General features: G+C 33.0%; 1 protein-coding gene across 1 annotated transcript in view; it reads left to right on the top strand.

Moving 5' to 3' along the window:
* Positions 1-942: 942 nt before the first annotated feature.
* Positions 943-20,181, top strand: part of LOC110997731 (5'-3' exoribonuclease 1) — a 29,793-nt gene continuing 10,554 nt past the window's right edge. The window contains exons 1-26 of the mRNA XM_045632355.1: positions 943-1,361; positions 1,476-1,702; positions 2,033-2,085; positions 2,338-2,498; positions 2,708-2,872; positions 3,464-3,746; positions 4,329-4,489; positions 4,978-5,082; positions 5,465-5,522; positions 6,287-6,368; positions 7,540-7,732; positions 8,691-8,864; positions 9,226-9,337; positions 10,382-10,557; positions 11,053-11,222; positions 11,672-11,812; positions 12,258-12,325; positions 13,159-13,373; positions 14,072-14,201; positions 14,788-14,915; positions 15,392-15,573; positions 16,327-16,522; positions 17,118-17,309; positions 17,781-17,848; positions 18,682-18,837; positions 19,832-19,901. Coding sequence (XP_045488311.1) covers positions 1,287-1,361; positions 1,476-1,702; positions 2,033-2,085; positions 2,338-2,498; positions 2,708-2,872; positions 3,464-3,746; positions 4,329-4,489; positions 4,978-5,082; positions 5,465-5,522; positions 6,287-6,368; positions 7,540-7,732; positions 8,691-8,864; positions 9,226-9,337; positions 10,382-10,557; positions 11,053-11,222; positions 11,672-11,812; positions 12,258-12,325; positions 13,159-13,373; positions 14,072-14,201; positions 14,788-14,915; positions 15,392-15,573; positions 16,327-16,522; positions 17,118-17,309; positions 17,781-17,848; positions 18,682-18,837; positions 19,832-19,901 — 3,741 coding nt within the window. The 5' untranslated portion in view covers positions 943-1,286. The remainder of the gene's footprint in view (positions 1,362-1,475; positions 1,703-2,032; positions 2,086-2,337; positions 2,499-2,707; positions 2,873-3,463; positions 3,747-4,328; positions 4,490-4,977; positions 5,083-5,464; positions 5,523-6,286; positions 6,369-7,539; positions 7,733-8,690; positions 8,865-9,225; positions 9,338-10,381; positions 10,558-11,052; positions 11,223-11,671; positions 11,813-12,257; positions 12,326-13,158; positions 13,374-14,071; positions 14,202-14,787; positions 14,916-15,391; positions 15,574-16,326; positions 16,523-17,117; positions 17,310-17,780; positions 17,849-18,681; positions 18,838-19,831; positions 19,902-20,181) is intronic.

Genomic DNA, 20,181 nt, shown 5'->3' with positions numbered 1-20,181 from the left:
AAGATAGGAAGGCTGGTAAAGCGACACTGGAAATTTTGCGAATCCCCAAACCACCATAACGGATTGGTAATGATGCTTGGGTCCACGATTGCTCGTTCAGCTGTATATTAAGAAGCGATTCTAAGCTAATTTTGATTACGTCGTCTACTTGTGTCAAAAGATCTGGGTGATTCCAAAAGGAGCAGCAACGGAGCACATAAGTAAATTTTGGGACAAAAAGACAGTTTTTTAAGATGCAAAGTGCATAATGCGGACTAATTTCAAGGAGACGATCAGCAGAATTTTTAAATTTATTAATAGAATTATTAATATATTCAAAAATAGATTCATCAAAAATTGGAGAACCTAAAAGGTAAAGGGAATTACTATTAACTATTTTAATATTTGGAGCCAAAATCTGAAATTTTTGTGTTACTGTATTTAAATTTAAGTCGCAGTTATTTATGAACAGTTCGCATTTGCTGAGATTTAGCTGCAAACCAATGGCTTCAAATTTAGATTTTATTAAAAATAGGTCCGAAAAACCAGTGTCCACATCACCTCCTAGTGTGCCGTCGTCCAAATACCATTCATTTTATCGATATCAACAATCGACCTTTTGTCGCCCTAGCATACATGAGCTTTCACGCGTGTATGAGTATGTCAAACGCAGTGATTGCGTTAGTGTGACAACCAATAGCAAACTCACGATTTAAGGGTGTGTTGTTTATTAGTGTGCGTAATCTGCGTAGGCATTGGTCTCTTGCTAGTGAAGTTAAAGAGTGGGAGACAAACGGCGACACGCGTTCTGATACAAATCAGGAACTGTTTCCTTTCTAACCTCCTTTATATGTTCTGTGCTTTTCCTACTTTCGTCTATGGGTAAGAAAAATAAGTGTTGGCAACATATCAAGTCAGACAGACTTGAGTCTGTGCATAAAATAAAAATCTGTCTTCAAAGTTCATTCTACTTGGTCTGTGTTCTCATTGGACAATGGACATAATATGTGATGGTTATATTTTCATATTTTTTTCGATGTTTTATGAAAACATGAATTGAATTTCAAATTGAAAAGAAAGTAGTCTAACAAATAATAACGCGGGAGTCTGCTTCTAAAAATCAGCAAAGTTTGTAGATTACATAAAGGAAATGTACTATAGCCTTTTTATGTCAATAACGGATAACCAACTCAACAGCAAAAAAACTGTCAGGTTTTAATTGTGTTAACTGTTAATTAATAAATAAAATTAAGATAATCGTGAAGGCTGGTTTCGAAGTATTCCGAGAATCGTTTTAACTAAGAAATATGGGTGTTCCGAAGTTTTTCAGATATACCAGTGAAAGGTACCCTTGTCTAAATGAGTTGGTGAAGCAATATCAGGTGAGCTTAAATATTATCCCAAGAATATGTTTCCAAATGAAATCATTTAAATTTTAATGACTGATATGTCAACAAATAAAGGTTCTTGGATATTAAGAACACTGTTTTTTTTAGATCCCTGATTTTGATAACATGTATTTGGATATGAATGGCATTATACACAACTGCTCACATCCTGATGACTCAAATCCACATTTCCGAATAACAGAAGAGAAAATATTTAAGGATATTTTTCATTATTTAAGCATTTTATTTCAAATAATAAAGCCAAAGAAGCTGTTCTTCATGGCTATTGATGGTGTTGCTCCAAGAGCCAAAATGAATCAGCAGAGAGGTCGACGGTACTAGACTTCTAAGATTTTATTAGTTTATTGTGTATATGTATATGTGATTGTATTATCGAAAGTAATATTGATACCCTATTGATCTTATCCTAAAATTTCTTATAAAATAAAAAAAACATTATGTAATATTTTTATTGAATCATTATTTTTAGTCATAATTAAATATAGTATATATATATATACTAGTCATAATTATTTATTCAACTTTATATGCTTTGATTGATCCACCTGAATTGATGAATTTAGAGAAATATTTATCCAAGGTGGGATACAACATTTTATAGGTTAATATAATATATTAATCATCTTTATATTTTGTAATTCCAGTTTCCGATCTGCAAGGGAAGCAGAAGAATTAGAAGCTCAGGCTAAGGCTAAAGGTAAACTTTTTTTACCAATGAACTACTTAAAATATAATCCCTGAATGGGAATGGGCTCCCAATAGACATAAACAAATTCTTTATATGTTTTACTGGTTGTTTTCCTAAATATGCCTACTGGGTACACATACACTACTTGCATATTGAAGTACATATTTATTTTGTATAAAATATGTATGTCTATACATGCATAATTCCTCTTACTTATGTGTAAGCCTATGACTAATAGTCATATATAATTTATGTTTATAGGAGAAGTGCTGCCAACTGAAAAGAGATTTGACAGTAACTGTATTACACCAGGAACTGTTTTCATGGCAAGGCTTCATGAACAGTTGAAATATTTTGTAAAAATGAAGATTAGCCAGGATCCATTATGGTCAAAAGTTAAAGTGATTTTATCTGGACATGAGGTATGATTTCTTAGTTTTTACAATTGTTTACTCATATTATACAATATACAAAATGAATTTTCTTAAAGGTAATTTTATACATCTTATACTATTAAATTATTCTTATTACATAAAAGGGATTTATATATCAATTGTAGCTTTCATGCAATTCATAAAATTATGAGTTTTATGTTACCAACTTTATTTATATGCCTTTATATTAATTTTAGACTCCCGGAGAGGGTGAACATAAGATTATGGATTATATTCGTTGGGCTCGTTCTCAACCAGACTATGACCCAAACACTCGGCATTGTTTGTATGGTCTGGATGCCGATCTGATTATGTTAGGAATGTGTACTCATGAACCACACTTTGCTTTACTAAGAGAAGAGGTAATATTTTGTTCATCTGTCTTTCATTATTTTAATTTGTAAAATAAAAACTTAGTAATACTTAATTAAAATAATATTTGCAGCTGGGTTTTACCTAGTTTATTTTATAGTCCATGTAACCCAGAGAGTTGGATTTTCAGTTTACCACTTAATAATAGTTGTGTAAATTTAAAAAATAAAAAGTAAATCAAATATATCTAAATATTATAAAGTAAAATATTATATTTAAATTTCATATATTTCAATATATACATATCTTATCTTATATCTTTAAACAAGCAATTCTTGTATATATATATATAATTGGAATCTCGGAATCTCCAACGATTTTCATGAAATTTAGTATACGGAGGGTTTCGGGGGCGATAAATCGATTTAGCTAGGAATCATTTCTAGAAAATGTCATTTTATTTGTGTTTTATCAACTTAAACATAGAGTTGCTCGTTTAAAGATGTCAGTCAAATAAAAACTTAAATCTTTATTTGATAATTATATTCATATTTCATAATTTTATTAGTACTTAGCTAAGCTTACTGAGCTAAGCTTGGTCATCCAGGTCCTAAATTTTTAATTAAGTATTAATATTTCAGGTAAAATTTGGCAAAACAACCCAAAGAGCGACCAGCCCAGAAGAGACCAACTTCTACCTTTTGCATTTATCTTTACTCCGAGAGTATTTAGAACAAGAATTCATATCTATAAAAGAAAATCTTCCATTTAAATATGACATTGAGAAAATTGTTGATGATTGGGTTTTAATGGGATTTTTGGTTGGAAATGATTTTATTCCCAACTTACCGAATATGCATATAAGTAATGATGCATTGCCACTATTGTATAAGACGTATATGACTGTTCTACCGACTTTAGATGGTATATTTTTTATTCCATACTATTTACAATTGAATTTTGTTTTCTATGTTCAACATTATGTTTATAGGCATTTCTTGCATAAAAATTTAGATCCATATTCGGGACATATATGAGTCATTATTTGTTTTATTACAGAGACAAAATTGTTTTACAGAGCTTAAGATTTTGATTTGACTAAAATAAATAAATCAGTGGCACGATAACCTTTTTTAGGTCCAGGCCTCAGATTTTTGAATCTGTTTCATGATCATTTTTTAATCTATTAGGCAAGTAGGTGATCAGCCTCCAGTGCCTGGTGCGTTGACTATTTTGGGTCTAAGACATGTCGGTTTCCTCACGATGTTTTCCTTCACCGTTCGAGCAAATGTTAAATGGGCACATAGAAAGAAAGTCCATTGGTGCACAGCCCGGGATCGAACCTACGACCTCAGTTATGAGAGTCGCACGCTGAAGCCACGAGGCCAACACTGCTCTTTTGATCTGACTATCTGATTATTTTTGACCCGACACATTGTGATTATATTCAATGATACATTTATGAAATAAAGTGTCTTATATAACAGAGAAAAATTTCTTTTACAGGATATATAAATGAAGCCGGTGACCTGAACCTAGCTAGGTTTGAAGTGTTCATGCAAGAATTGGCTAAAATAGACAAAGAGAAGTTTCAAGATACTTATGCAGACCTGAAATATTTTGAAATGAAAACTGGGAGACGGCCAAATGCTAATGAGAGAAAAGATGTAAATTTTTCTGATATTTTTAGAGATATGTCCTTAACTACCCTAGCTATCTTTGCAATTTGACAAAAATTACCCAAAATAACGTCCTAAGTATTGTTGTATCAATTAAGGAAAATCAAACCAAGATAAATATGTATTTGTTTTGTAAATGTGGTTGTTTAAATGTTTGGGAGATAGAACGCTCTTAATACACTGCAAAAATATTAACAAGAATTAAAGCAACAATTTTGCGAAAAGGTTTTTTGGACTAACAAACAAACAGACAAAAATATTTTTATTCATATAGGTAAACAAGTACACTTATGAACGTCAAAAAAACTGTTATCTAATACATTACATGATTTAGTTTTCAGTTTTTTGTGTTTGTCAGTTGCAGTTTTTAGGTCTGGATCTCAGATTTCTGTGTGCCGCAAAAACTGGGTTTTTAGTTCATTATTAATGATTGTTCTATATATTTACACTAAAGTTTAATTTATTTATTATTCCAGTACAAACCGAACAATGATGATACGTTCAACGTAAACATAGACGATATAAAGGCAAACAAACCAGATGATGAATTACAAGCTCTCATCAATGCTACACAGGAAATGGTAATTATAAGTACTCTTCGTATAATCTGTGCTTGTTTATGTTGGCAACACTGTTATGTCATGGTTTGACAGAATTTTGACAGTTCTTTTTATAAATTTTCTCGGCACAAAAACTTAAAACACCATTTAACTTGATGTAGCCTAACTTAGGGCTGATGTTGATGATGAGTTGCTGATGACGAGTCGTTTTCGAATTTTGGAACCATATAAAATTAAAAAAAGCACGTACAAGCTTTTCTTCCTAGTTTTTCAAGGTTCCTAGTATCTGATTAGCGTGCTTGTTCAGTGTTATATTTTATAAACTACCGCACATTGAGAATAAAGGCTATCTCTGGTTAAATTTTTAAAAGTGTTTTAAGTCTCAATAAAATATCATTTTTAGTTCATGGACGACGTCGCAGTTGATGATGATGATGATGAATATGAAGAGACAAGTGACGGTAAATTTTAATTATTTTTTTTTAAACTCAATCGAGTATTTGCCTTATGCAAAAGTAACTCAAACACATACGTTTTTATTACGCACACGCACGTATTCGCAAAAACATTCGTACGTAAACTTGGAGTGTTACTGAATTTATAAGTTTGATTTCTCTTGTATTAGTTTAGTTTTTAAAATTCCTACCATAATTATAGAATATAATTTTAATAGTATCTAATAATCGTTAATGTCCTGTCTGCGTCGAATAGTGGAGGCATGGGGCATGGGGCACTGGGGCATTTAAAAGACGTTTGACTAACAAAAAATTATAGATTTGTGTGTTTGTTAAATTCCTACTAATTGTTGTTTTGTGTAACTGTTAATAGATGGAAAGAGATTATTATAGATATATAGATCTTGGGTATTTAAATAACAGTTTTTTCAGAAATATATTTAACATTTTATTCAGAGGCCCTACAACCTTTTCATGGTGACAAAGAGAGGCAAAGAGCTCTTTTATTTATAGTCAAGTAGATGATCAGCCTTTTGATTAATAGCCATCGTCGTTCGATAAACCGACTCGCCATTTTCCTCATACTCTTTACTTTCACCGTACATGCATTACGTACATGTATACGTAAATGTATACGTAAACCCATTGGTGTACGAACTACCTTAAGATTGTATAACTTTACTTTAAACTTATTTAATGAAGTGCATTAATTACAATTATTAATAGCTTTTTTGATAAAGTTTTGTATGTAAATTTATTAATTTTGCCAGAGGAAGCAACTATTGAAATGGAGTTCATATTACACAAAAAGGACTATTATATGAACAAATTGGATTATTCTAAGGTTACCGAGTAAGTATTCATGTATGCTCTCGTTTTTAACCGACATCAATAATAAAGGTTATTTGTTAGTGTATGTTTGTTCATAAATTTCTCTGCAACAAAATTCCTATCATGTTTCTTTTTTAAATTAAATGTTTGGTATTTTTTTAAATAAAACAGGGGGCAAACGGGCAGGGGGTCACCTTATGTTAAGTGATACCGCAGCCCATGGACATCCTCGATGCCAGAGGGCTCGCAAGTGCGTTGTCGGCCTTTTAAGAACTGCTATATATGTTTATTGAGTTCACGACAAGTTTTATGAAAATTGTGTAATATGGGTATCCACGCATTTTTGTTAAGTCTTTCAAGAAAAAAGCGTACCAATTCTTAAAATGCCGGCAACGCACTCGCGAGCCCTTGTCCTTGGGCATATCACTTAGCATCAGGTGAGCCTACTGACGGTTTGCCCCCTATTCCATAAAACAAGTAAAGTTAAATAATAAAACAGTGGTGCTACCACGCAATATTGTCTTGGTCCCAAATTGCTATTTCTTCGATTGAGCCTGCTGTGACTGGTATAAGCCGGTTTCCTCACGATGTTTACCTTCACCAAAGAAGCAATCTTTTGCAAATATAAATAATAGTATTGTCTTTTATTAACATAACTTTTACACATTTAAAGAAAAACACTTTTTTACGGATTATAGTTATGTATTATTGTATTTAAACTTATAATTATTTGGACATAATTTTAAATTTAAACCGACGTTTCGTTTTAATTTTTACGGCCTAAAATTATCCAAACACCTGGGATCCAATAATATCCAAATTAAAATCTCAAAATAAACAACCCGCGAAAATGGAGGACACCGTGAGCAATTTCTGCAGAAACCCTACATCTTTTAGTCGATACCAACTCCGGGGAAATAAATACAGATAATACAACATTTTCTGCAGCTGTAATACTTTTTGACATTTAACACCTTTGTCTTCAGTCACCGTGACCACGCACGCTGTAAAGCACGCGAAACGTCGGTTTAAATTTAAAATTATGTCCAAATAATTATAAGTTTAAATACAATAATACATAACTATAATCCGTTAAAAAGTGTTTTTCTTTAAATATAAATAACATTAATGTTCACATCTCTAGGATGAGGGTAGCTCTCAAGTCAATTTAAATATTCTTAATTACTTTTAGTGAAGTACTAGCAGACCAAGCCGAAGGCTATGTGCGTGCGATACAATGGAATTTGTTCTATTACTATAAGGGGTGCCCTTCCTGGTGCTGGTATTATCCGCACCACTACGCACCCTATATATCAGATATTAAGGGGTTCAAGGATTTGAAAATTGAGTTTGAATTAGGCGATCCATTTAAGCCATTTGAACAGGTAATTTTTAAAACATAAATCTTCATGATCGTAGAACAATGTCGGATTTGAAAAAAAATAAAAAATCTAGCTTTTTATCAAATTTGGATACTCACTTTATTATTTTTTAATATTACGGCTACATTTAAAAAAATGTGTTTTAAATTTCATATTAATAAGTCGGTAAAGTAACGGATTTGATAGTAACCTGTGATTTTTTTAGAAAATATTGTAAAAAAATATTTTTATTTTGTTTCCAAATATACCTTTTTGTTTCTATGTCAATTTTCTATAATAACAATATTAATTAAAATAGTTATGACAAAAACTAACATGATTATATTATTTTGAAATGGCTGCCTACTATTTGACAGATCTGTCATTATTTTACGACTATGACGTAAACGTTAGTTGCTAAAATGTTGATTAGAAAAAAACCTTACAAAATTTTGGTCAGTGTGTGTTTCTGAACCAATTTGCCAAGATAAGAGAGTACAAATTCTTAAAAGGTCGGCAACGCGCTCCCGAGACCTCTCGCTTATCACTTAACGAGCCTCCTGTTTTATAAAAATAAATGATTTTTTTACCGACAAAGTAAAAAGTAAACAAAAAGTTCGACGTATATTTTTAAATTACATTTTATACTAAATATAATAAAAAAGACATGAAACAATTTAGATTTTATGTGAATTAATTATTTCATGTGGCCTAGCGTCATGCGTTTGTGAGATACCGTGTCGAAAGCTTTAGTAGAATCAACTTCAACATTATCGTTTTTTTTTTAACTTTGTTTTAAAGACATTTATTTGATTGGTTATAAACATGTAAGATTACTGTTATTTATTATTATTTTAATAATTTAGAGTTAACCGTTTTTGCTATACGCGTGACTCGTTGGATAACTCAACCGAACCCCTAATAAAAACCCCTTTAAACCCCCGAACGCTTGACACATCTAATAGTAACTGAAAATTCCTAGCTGTTGGCAGTATTACCAGCAGCAAGTAAGCATCTCCTACCGACTCCATTCCATGACCTGATGACGGATGAGGATTCACCGATCGTCCATTACTACCCAATACACTTTGAAACAGATCTCAATGGAAAGAAGAACGATTGGGAGGCTGTTGTCTTGATACCATTTATTGACGAGGTAATGTATTGTAGGGGACTAATAAAAACATGAAATAATATGGTATTGTCTTTTATTAACATAACTATTACACATTTAAAGTAAACACTTTTTTACGGATTAAAGTTATATATTATTGTAAACTTATAATTATTTAAACATAATTTTAAATTTAACCGACGTTTCGCGTGCTTTACAGCGTGCATGGTCACGGTGACAGAAGACAAAGGTGTTAAATGTCAAAAAGTATCACAGCTGTTGAAAATTTTGTATTATCTGTATTTATTTCCCCGGAGTTGGTACTTTAATCCGTAAAAAAGTGTTTTTCTTTAAATGATACCGATGATTACGGGTTATTTAAAAAAAAGTTTAATATGTCCAGGTCAATCTCTTATCAGCAATGTCACCGTGTTATCAGCGTTTGACGGAAGAAGAGCTTAAGCGTAATATGCACGGACCTATGCTTGTATATAACTGGAGTCCTACAGCTTTAGGTGAGTTATACAGGATGGTCCAAACATAGACCTCAATATTGAAGTGAAACTTCTTTAGAATCGTTGTGATTTCAAACCGGATGCAACGAAAAAGCGACAGTAAAAAGAGACAGAAACATTAATTCATATGATTTAACGTGGGAGAAAATGAGATAGATAAACTTCTTTCGAATCGTCGTGATTTCAAACCGGATGCAGCGGTAAAGAGAGACAGAAACATCAATTCATCATATGATTTAACGTGGGAGAAAATGAGATAGCAGGCATTATACAGCCTCTCTTTACTGCCGCTTTTTCATTTGATCGAATTTCAAACTTTCGATGTTTTAGTTTTTCCCAAATTAAAAATTTATATTAAACTTATAAATTAAAATTTATCATTAAAATATACTGTTTTAAAAGAACACACACATTTAGATAATGGAAAATGATTAATTTATATATGATTAATAATAAAAAAAATGTTTTTGAAGGTTTCACTTCTACCATGTGTGAATTGCACATATGTTTTTTTTTTTAGATTCCTAACACCTGTATGTACGAAAATAGCCCATGTTCCGCGATTTTTTATAGTTTTCTAGAGGTTAAATAGACATTTTTACTATATATTTTTTTAGAGTTAACTCATTACAAATTAATTAATCATATTTAAAATCTGTGCTGAAAGAAAACCCGGGGTACTTATGCTAATTTTTTTATCGTCATTTTAATTGTTAAGATTAATCTGTGAAACTATAATTACGTTACAGTTTAGCCAATACAAAAAAGGTTATTTTACACTATAGCGACCTCAAATCATAGGTATGCTTTCCGGACATTATATTAGTAGCTTTATTGATTTATAAAGTCAAAATTAATTATTTTTTCGTATAGGTAAAGGCAATGTACACTTACGTCAAAAAAATATATACATTAAATGCTTCTAATTTTACATTTACTGCCAGTTCTCATATCAAGGGCATAGAACTGGCAATAAACTCTCTACTCTTTTTAACTCCAAGTATGTTATAAGTTGAAGGTATAATAACGTTTATTAATATACAGGTACAGTGCAGGCGCCTGACTTTTTCCCACCGATATCCTGTCATGCAATAGAACAGGCAGTATTCCGGACAGAACTGGAAGTGAGAGAAGAGAACCTAAAAAGAGGAATGTTGCCAAACGCGCAGAGGGATCTCTTGTTCCCCGGATTCCCCACGATGCGCCACTTGAATTATCAGGTTCGATTATTTTCCTTAACCATTTAATATATTTGTTGCATTGTTTTCTGTAAACGTAGCTGTTAAGGTAGTTTATTTATTTATTTAACCCACAGCTAACAAATTAAACAAAACAATTATACTAATGATATTGCCAATTATGGATTAAAAATAAAAAAGTTGAAACATTTACAAAAAAAAACTAAAAAAACATTAAATAATTTTAACTAATTCGGTTCTCTAGTGTGATGACGTGTAGTTTTTTTTTAATTTTTCATATATATTTACGCTGTTTCAAATTTTGTTTTACCAATTCTTAAAAGGTCGCCAACACACTCGCAAGCCTTCTGGTATTGAAAATGCCGTATTCCCCTCACTCATGAGTTATATATTTTTAAAAATTGGGAAGGCAAAATATTTTTTTTTTAATTTTGATGTTTTAGAAAATTTCACTTTAAATACGTATAAAAAATGACGATATACGCTTACGTTATATGAGAACATGTTTTATTGCAGACACAATTAAAAAAATGCAAGGTCAAAGTATTCGACCAGCCCTCGCGCAATGAGAACATGATAGTGCAATTATTGCCCGAAGAAGATACAAACCCACCTCTGCCGGAGTTGGCTATGGATTTACTGGGGAAGATCATCTGGGTCGGCTGGCCGCATCTTACTAGAGCCAAGTAAGATAATACTTTTTTGTAATAAAACATTCCTTTAGTCAGGGTCAGGACTATGTGGCGGATGACTCATTTCTTCAACACCTGTATAGCTTTGTTGTTGAGTTAGAAAAAACATAATAAATCAATGATCGAAAATTTTCTGAAAAAAACGTGTAACAAGTGTTTTAGATTTGCCGCCAACTCACAAAAATAATGATAAATAAATGCAATATACTACATAAGGGTACCAACGAGTTCTAAAATTTGAATTCAAAAAGAAAAGAGCGTACCAATTCTTAAAGGTCGGCAACGCACTCGCGAACCCTCTGGCGTTGAGAGTGTCCATGGGCGGTATCACTTTAGATTTTTTAAGTTTGCCCCCTGTTCTATAAAAAAAAATTACACATCAGAAGCCCAGACATAAATAGGTTTGTTTTGTTTTAGATATTTTATAATAATTGTTATTTCAGAGTCATATCAGTATCAAACGAGAAAATTCGTCTGCATCACAACGATCAACAAACCCCAGTAGGTCTCCATTACTCGACGGAACAGAATACGGGAAACCTCCACAAGCAATGGATCTCTGAACGGTCTACTATTATTGAACAGTAAGTATTGTTTTTCTAGACGCTAGTAGAACTATTACAGTAGAACAATCACGGCGCTTGTAAAAAAAAATGAAAAAAAAAACAAGATTTCTTCAGCGACTATCTAAAAACAATAAAATCTCTTTCTCTTTAATTTTGTTTACAGTGTGATGAAAAGAGACAATGCATTAATTATAACGGTACAAATTGGTTGATTATAAACTTTTGTGTGTAAACTCCGAAACTGCTGGAACGATTGTGATGAAATTTTTTGTGTGCTTTAGGCAAGATATTGACTGTAGTGCACGCTAGTTCATTTCGTACCTGTCTCTTGACAACTATATCACAACGTCAAAACTTCCGTATGTCAAAAACGCACAGGCTATGACAAACGGATGTCATACTAAATCCTAATTTAAAAAAAAAGAAATTATCCAATTGTACTGAAAGAAAGCTTTTATTTCAGTAATATGAATCGTCTAGGCATTGAACTTGGTGACGTCAATGTTATCGTACATGCCAAAAACTTAAAAGGTATGTATTCCGTTCCATTTACATATTACCTATTACCATTTATTCAATGCCAGAGGGCTCGCGAGTGCGTTGCCGATCTTTTAAGAATTTGTAAGCTCTTTTCTTGAAGGACCCTGTAATTTTGGGGATATGAAACTCATCATCAGTGTTAAATATATATTTTAATTATCTCTTCGCGTATTTTATGTCTTAATAATACTAACGCCAAAACCCAATAACCTATATCCATTTTTGACCATCTGAGATAGATATCTTAATCCAAATATTGATAAAAGTGTGCCAATAACCAATCGACGGATTGTAATAGCCATTTATCGATACAAGCTATCCATGGTAGGTCGGATCGGTGTATGTGGAAAGACGTTTGTGTGAAAATGACAGTTCAGCAGATCCTATCTTAAGATTTTAAATTACACAACTTTTAAAATAATTAAAAACCTATTTGATATGTTGTTTCAAACATAGACATGTATGTATATTTTAATATTATTTGTACGGTTTTATTTACTTTATTTCGTTTATATTGATTATTAAATATGAGTGTAAAGAGCCAAGAGATTGCATTGCATCCGTCGTCAAATAAGGATTGTCTTCGTAGGGTTTGGTTATTGGGATGCAGGGAATGATTGATGGGATGGATTGGATGGATTGGGATCAAGTGTCACGGTCTGATCCACAAACTCCGATTGAAAACAATCTTAGATTGTGGATTAATTATTGGGTTCGGGCGTAAGAGTTTGTCACATTAAAAAATATATTGTCGTTCTTTTATCAATGTAAGTGTTTCAACGTTGGCCGGCTGCTATAAATGAATATTTTCTTATAAATTTTAGGTTATAAATACGTAATTCAAGACAATGTTCGCATGGCTATGGAGGAGGAGTGGTGTGATACACCATGTGGATACGCATTTCAGGCTATAGTGGCTAATGCCAAGGCTTCAGAGCTGAAGCCTCCTGCTAAATATCTCACTCCAACGGAGGCCTATCCCACGGGAGATACCGTGTTCCTGTTGACGCAGGGACAGTACTATGGATGTCTTGCAACGGTAATAAATATTTTTATTTAAAATGTTAAAAAACATGTTTGATGAAAACAACCAAACGAAATCTAATTGCAGCTGTCTCTTTTTATTGCGACGTAAATAGAATTTGAGAGAAAGAGACGAAAGAGTTCTTATAGACATATAAAGTTGATACATTTTTTCAATTTGTTTTACTGAATATGAGTTTTCTTTTATAGTTAGTTTGTATAGTTGTTGGTTCAAATTATGCTAACACAGTTTAAATTCTTTTCACTACCAGTTTATTTGAGTTTTGAATGTGTTTTATACACGAATCGGTTCCCTTAAGGTACTAGTTATAGTTAAAATAAGCAAAATTCTTCGAATTCTTTTTTAAATCATAATGTCTTTAAAGATGGTATCGTCTACATATATAGATATATACCATGGCGATAAATGGATACCATGATGGTAAAAAATAGCTATTTATGTTTAAAGAACATTTTACTCATTACAAAACAACAATTTTATTTTCATACGAACTTGATTATTCATGTGTAGTCTGCTGGCCTCATGATTAATGATTTAATATAAGACGTAATTTTAAGACTTAAATTAATTAATTTAATTAACTAAAATCATACTTTCGACGTCTATTTTGAATCCACGGTATTACCTAAAAGGGAACTAAAATTGTAAATTACTGGAAATACTCGAATAATAATGCGTTGAAATTCGTCCAGGTGGTAAATGCGGACGCGGCGCGTAGCGGGCGTATAAAGGTATGCGTACGAGAGGCCTCCGAACCCGTACCACGGGCTCAATCCGCCGCTTGCGCTTATCGCTCCGCTAATCACGCCGCTGCTGCTTGTGGTATGTATAATAGAAACGCTGCAAGAAGAAATGCTTTCAATAGTTATTATTTACGTGTACTATTGTGTAAATAGATAAATAAGAGATATTCTTTTTTAAACTAAACTTCTATCTGTTAAACTATATACAGCCTCAATTTCGTCGCCATATTCCAATGGAAAAAAAATATCACTCGCCGTTAAACTACTTTTGATGTGAAGCACCTCACTTAATAAAATTAATACATTCAGGGCCTGTTTCACAATGTATGGATAAAGTGCCAAATAGCTATGCAACACATAAATTATTCGAAAGATAAAAGTTCCAAATAAGATACTTCACATTTCATGACGTATAGCGCTATCTGACAGTCGTGAAACGCAAAAATACTGTTTATCCTACAAATAAGTAACAAATAGCTTATTTGGAACTTATCCGGACATTGTGAAACAGGCCCTAAGTAACAAATAAAATTTATGTTGACTCAGATGCCCGGCCAAAAACGTTTGCCATCTCTGACATGTCAAAAAATGATAGCTGTCAGAATTCTACGGAATTAAAAATCAGAGTAGAGTTAAGCTTTTTTTTTTATTTTTTTCCTATTCAGGTATATCTGCGCAAATGCTCTCGCGCATAACAGGATCGATTCTGGTGATATCGGGAGTACGAAATGATTTGCCAACGGAGACACAATCCAAGATCAATATTGGACTCAATCTCAAGTTTAATAAAAAGGTACTTTTTAATCAATTTGTAAGTTCATAATTGAATATTCCGATTTGGCTCTTTCGTCTGAGATATTCAAAAGTTAATGTATATATTTAATCAATTAAAAATAATTATTTACTTATTCTTTATGATCTATGTATAGTATTGGTTGGGGCTTCGTAGCCAATGGGTTCCATGTCCAACATTATTGTCCTTTGTGGGCGTCTCGTAGGTTCGTTTGCCCCATCCTATAAAAAATATCACCTATCTTTCTACATTGTCATAAACACATTAGTATCATACGATGCTATATATATTTCAATTAATTAGTTGTTATGTTACCAAAACCTTTAAAATACTATATTATAACGGTAATTGAAAGTCAGTTAATATGTTAAATACTTGACTGATCCTATTCTGTGTGTTGATGACTTTCTCATCAACACATAGAATAGGATATTTCGGTATTTGGTAGTGATACAGTAATGCCATATTTTTTCTAGAACCAAGAAGTATCAGGCTATACCCGTCGTTGTAAAGTGACAAACTCATGGACATACTCGGAACGATGTGTCGAGTTGGTGAAAAGTTATGCGAAGGAATATCCGGAATTGTTCGACAAACTTGCCTATACAATGAACCGAGATGTATTCTTTGAAGGCGATTTGTGGCCTGATGCAGTGGGGTATGTGTTATTTCGAAATAATATAATCATATGTTTTAAGTATGATAGTTAAAAAAGGTATTAAATTCATTATTCAATTAAAGTTGATATAAATAATAATAGAGCCCCTTTTAATTTCCATTCATGAAAAAAAAAATTAATATACAGCTTCGAGTTTTTACATTTTACATATTATTTTGTTTCTCTTGATATCTTTTACCTTCAATATCGTCGATCGGAACCCCTTCATGGGTAAAAACCTCCTTCATGTTTTTCCAACTGATGGCTTGCTTCCTGCTACTGATTCAATTTCTTCTATCCATCTTTTTTGGGCGCCTCTTCTCATTCTTCCCCTTGGTTCTTTCCATACACATGTCTTTAAATTCCACCTTTTATCTGTGTGTTCTATATGTCCCGCCCATTGCCACTTACGTCTATTTATCTAAAAAACCGCTGAACCTATTTTGATCAAACATGATCTGATCTGTTCCTTCATATTAATCAAAAATAGGTTTAAAGCATCTATATGACTTATCGTTATTGAGAATATTTACAGACATACGTTTACATTTATCACACGTGCCTGGAGGCCTTCTCAAGTCCAACTAAGCAATTCCAAAAACATTATGTATATAATCAAAATGGTCAAACAAATAACCTCTTCTTTTTGTCACTTAAAAACATAAGTTTAATATGGTCATGTCAACTCAAAAGGCAAAGGCTCTAAGTAACAGTCAACTCCAAATCAAATTAAAACAGTTTAAATAATTTTAGTCAAAGTAAACCTCAAGAAGTTCAAAAATGGCTGAAATCGCAACCCCATAACGGCGCAGCGCGCAGACAGTGTGGTTCCGAAGCCCTGGAGCCGGAAGAGATGAAGGCTATTTGGAAGGATTTGGAGGAACAGCTGAAAGAGATCAGCAGTCAAAAAACTGTTAATTTGAGTGTCAAGTGGAATGTGTTGTATAAGGTTAGTTAAAAGTGCTACAATCCTATATTGTCCTTGGCCCGATTGTATTTGAGTCGTTGATTTTTCTTTTATGGGCTCGTGATGGCCTTATATTTCCTTGGTCATTTTGGAAATTATAATTTCCTTACAATGTATACGTTCTCCGTACGAGCAAGTGTTCATTTCGCATATAAACAATAATCCAGCCGAGCCTTGTGGCTAGGCTATCTTAAACTACTATTTAGTGTCGTAAAAGGGTTGGCTTCTTGAATTTAATTAATAAGCAGACTACAAGAATTAGTCTATTTAAAACTATCCTATGCCTATCACGGTTTACTATTTCAGTTATGTTACCCTTGTTGTGTATCCCAACGAAAAAGGTCCTTCGAGCCAGATTAATTTAAACTATTTTAAGTGACCATAATAATTTGTCTAGTTGTAATGCATCATTTTTGTAACGCTTATAATATTAATTTACGTGTCTATATTGCTGTAGAGGTTGCATTGTTGCAAGGCAGAAAATATATATTTTTCTATAACAAATAAAAACATGTTTTCAACTAAAACATACAATAATCAAAAATGGTAAGATGTGACACACAATATACATTTTTAGCCGGAATTGCATGAGGGCAACATTTCGCCGGATTCAAATGCTGACTACAAAATGTATGACCGCATAGTATGTGTTGCCCGTAATATAACTGTGCCGCTTGGGGCTAAAGGCACAGTAACGGCGATCTATCAACCGACTGATGGCAATACTGTGCGGTTATCGGATAAAATGAACGCTCAACCTACGTATCAGGTTTGTATAGTTTGAAACTTGCTTATATACTCTGATTTTAAATTCCGTAGAATTCTGACAGCTATCATTTTTTGACATGTCAGAGATGGCAAACCTTTTTGGCTTTGGCATAGTATTGAAATTGAAAATTGTGCTTTGCCTTGCCAAAAAAAGGATTGATCGTAGTGGGGGGCATGTTCACCATATTAGGGGTTGTATGTATTTTTGTCTGCTGTATCATAAAAAAATTGTCTAAAAAGTAAAAAATAAAATTTTGGGGTGGACACCCCTTTTCGGAGGAGTATGGTAACGAACATCGTGACACGAGAAAATTATAGGTATATTAGATATTAATGATCTTATTATGACACTATTAAAATTAATATACAATATATATATATATATATAATTAATATATAATTTACATGCCTTTTTTATATGGCTCATTGTGCGGATTTTCATAAGAAATCGATCTAAATTTGCCACTTTCAGGTGATGTTCGATCAACCCTTTGCAGGCGCGATGTCTGAAGATCTGTTTGAAGAATCTAGATTTTATAGGTGAGTTATAACTATTGTTACGATCTAGGGAATCGGATAAAACATGCCGTAGAATCTCTTCAAGGGTTTATTACTTGATAGATCTACGAGGAATTTGTTTACACTAATGACTAAAAAACCGGAAATTACGCACAGAAATTCACTAGATACACATACACAAAATACTGTCACTAATTACTTTAATTACACGCACTTCACACTTTTTTATCACTGGTCTTCACTTTATCTCGGTGTTTATCTCTTGATATCGCATTCAAAACTGAAATGATTGGTCGCGTTTTGGCTCGCTTATATATCCCTGGGGATTAATCTTGAACCATGTTTGAGAACTCTCTAGGCGGAAACGCTACTGAGTAGCGATCGCAAAATAATTCTAGAATGTGTGTGTGTTATCTCTTTCGCACACTGCTCAGTCCTTGTCGTACGGCGTTATAGAGTGCTCAGTCGAAATATTTAATTTTCTGATGTAATATTTAATTTTCTAATGTAAAATGTAGTTTCTATTAAAGTAGTAGTTGTTTATATATACCACTATACACCCTCTGTCTTCTTTGCCGATGAGTAGGGATGCCTACAGGTTCGAATTGATTGACGTGGAATAAGTGATACCTAGATGATTTTATGTTCCAAAATAAACGTATTTTATTTTATAAACCAGAGGAATCGATCCGGAAATATTCCATTTCCCTGTCGCATAATTTCGCAACGTCACTATTTTCATAACGTTGCAACACTGAAATTGTCATTTCTTTAATCGAATTAAAAGTTTTAGTATAGTATGTAAATTTAATATAAATATATATTAATTTACTAAATATATTTTTTTTTTTCAGAATGCTACCAACGAACATGTTAAATATATCCTACGGGCGCCAAATCCGGAATGTACAAACGGACAGCAACGAAGATACAAATTCGTGGGGCTTCAAACAACCGCCCGCTGTTCTTCGCAGGGACAACACACACCACTCCGCGTTCGCCAGCTATAGGTCTGTGTCTTTCCGAACCAATACGACTAATAATAATTTAAGCAGACAATAGTACATATGGTTATTTTGTCTTAGTTACAATATTTTCCTAATATTATTAGTAGCTTTAAAGTATATTTAATCATTGAATTAAAAAGGCCACATGGTACATTGCAATTACCCACGTATGGACAATCCAATATTCCCGCTATTTGTTTTATAGAACTGGGGTCAAACGGGCAGGAGGCTCACCTGGTGTTAAGTGATACCGCCGCCCATGGACACTCTCAATGCCAGAAGGCTCGCGAGTGCGTTGCCGGCCTTATAAGATTGGCACGCTCTCTTCTTGAAGGACCCTAAGTGGAATTGGTTCGGAAATACTTCAGTGGGCAGCTGGTTCCACAAAGTGGCGCTGTTGTATTTCCGCTTTTTCCGCCAGCATGCGATTCTTGGCGTAAAATAGACCACATATACACAGGAGTCCTTAAAGGAGCGTAATTTTTAAAAGGCCAACAACACACTTGCGAAGCTTTTGACTTATCCGTGTGCCATACAAAAGTGATAGGTGATGTTTTAATTTAACATGAGAAGAGCCTCTTGTCCCGTGTTCTACAAATATATTTTTTATGAGCGGCCATCTTGCATACTTCATATTTTATATACATACCATAAACAATAGACTTTCCTATCAATCAATAAATGAGCCTCTTGTGACCATGTTTTTGTGTGACACGTGACGTCATTCCTTCAGCTGGTGACGTCATGCATCTCGATTTGGAAAAATGTAATTTATTGTAATATTTGTATTGACATGACGTCATTCATTTTTCAAAGTTTTTTTAAAGTTAGAGTCATGAATATAATAATTTACATTATTTAAACTGATTTCAATGTTATCATATCATCGACTTTTGTGACATGTCATTAAAAGAAAATATCAAGAGCAAACTCAAATTTGATGTTAGACAGAAATATTTTGATGGTTTTCAAAACAAATTTTAATTTTATTTTGTAGTCCCCCGTGGGAGATGAAACCAGCTACTCCTGAGGCAAAAACACCAGAGGCAACTAATGGCGGACAAAAGGTATATCTAATCAAATATGTTATGATGCCTTAGTTTGTAAACAAAAATTCTTAAAACAAATAGTCTTCTTCAGTCAGTAGCACTGGTCGTAGGTTCGATCCCCGGCTGTGCACCAATGTACTTTCTTTCTATGTGCGCATTTAACATTTGGTCGAACGGTGAAGGAAAACACCGTGAGGAAACCGACATGTCTTAGACCCAAAAAGTTGACGTGAGTCAGGCACAGGAGGCTGATCACCTACTTACCTATTAGATTGACAAATAATTATGAAACAGATAC

The sequence above is a fragment of the Pieris rapae genome, chromosome 19 (genome assembly GCF_905147795.1).
Source record: "Pieris rapae chromosome 19, ilPieRapa1.1, whole genome shotgun sequence".
NCBI lineage: Eukaryota > Metazoa > Arthropoda > Insecta > Lepidoptera > Pieridae > Pieris > Pieris rapae.
The sequence above is the reverse complement of the archived record's forward strand: the minus strand, read 5'-3'. Positions and strand labels throughout refer to the sequence as shown.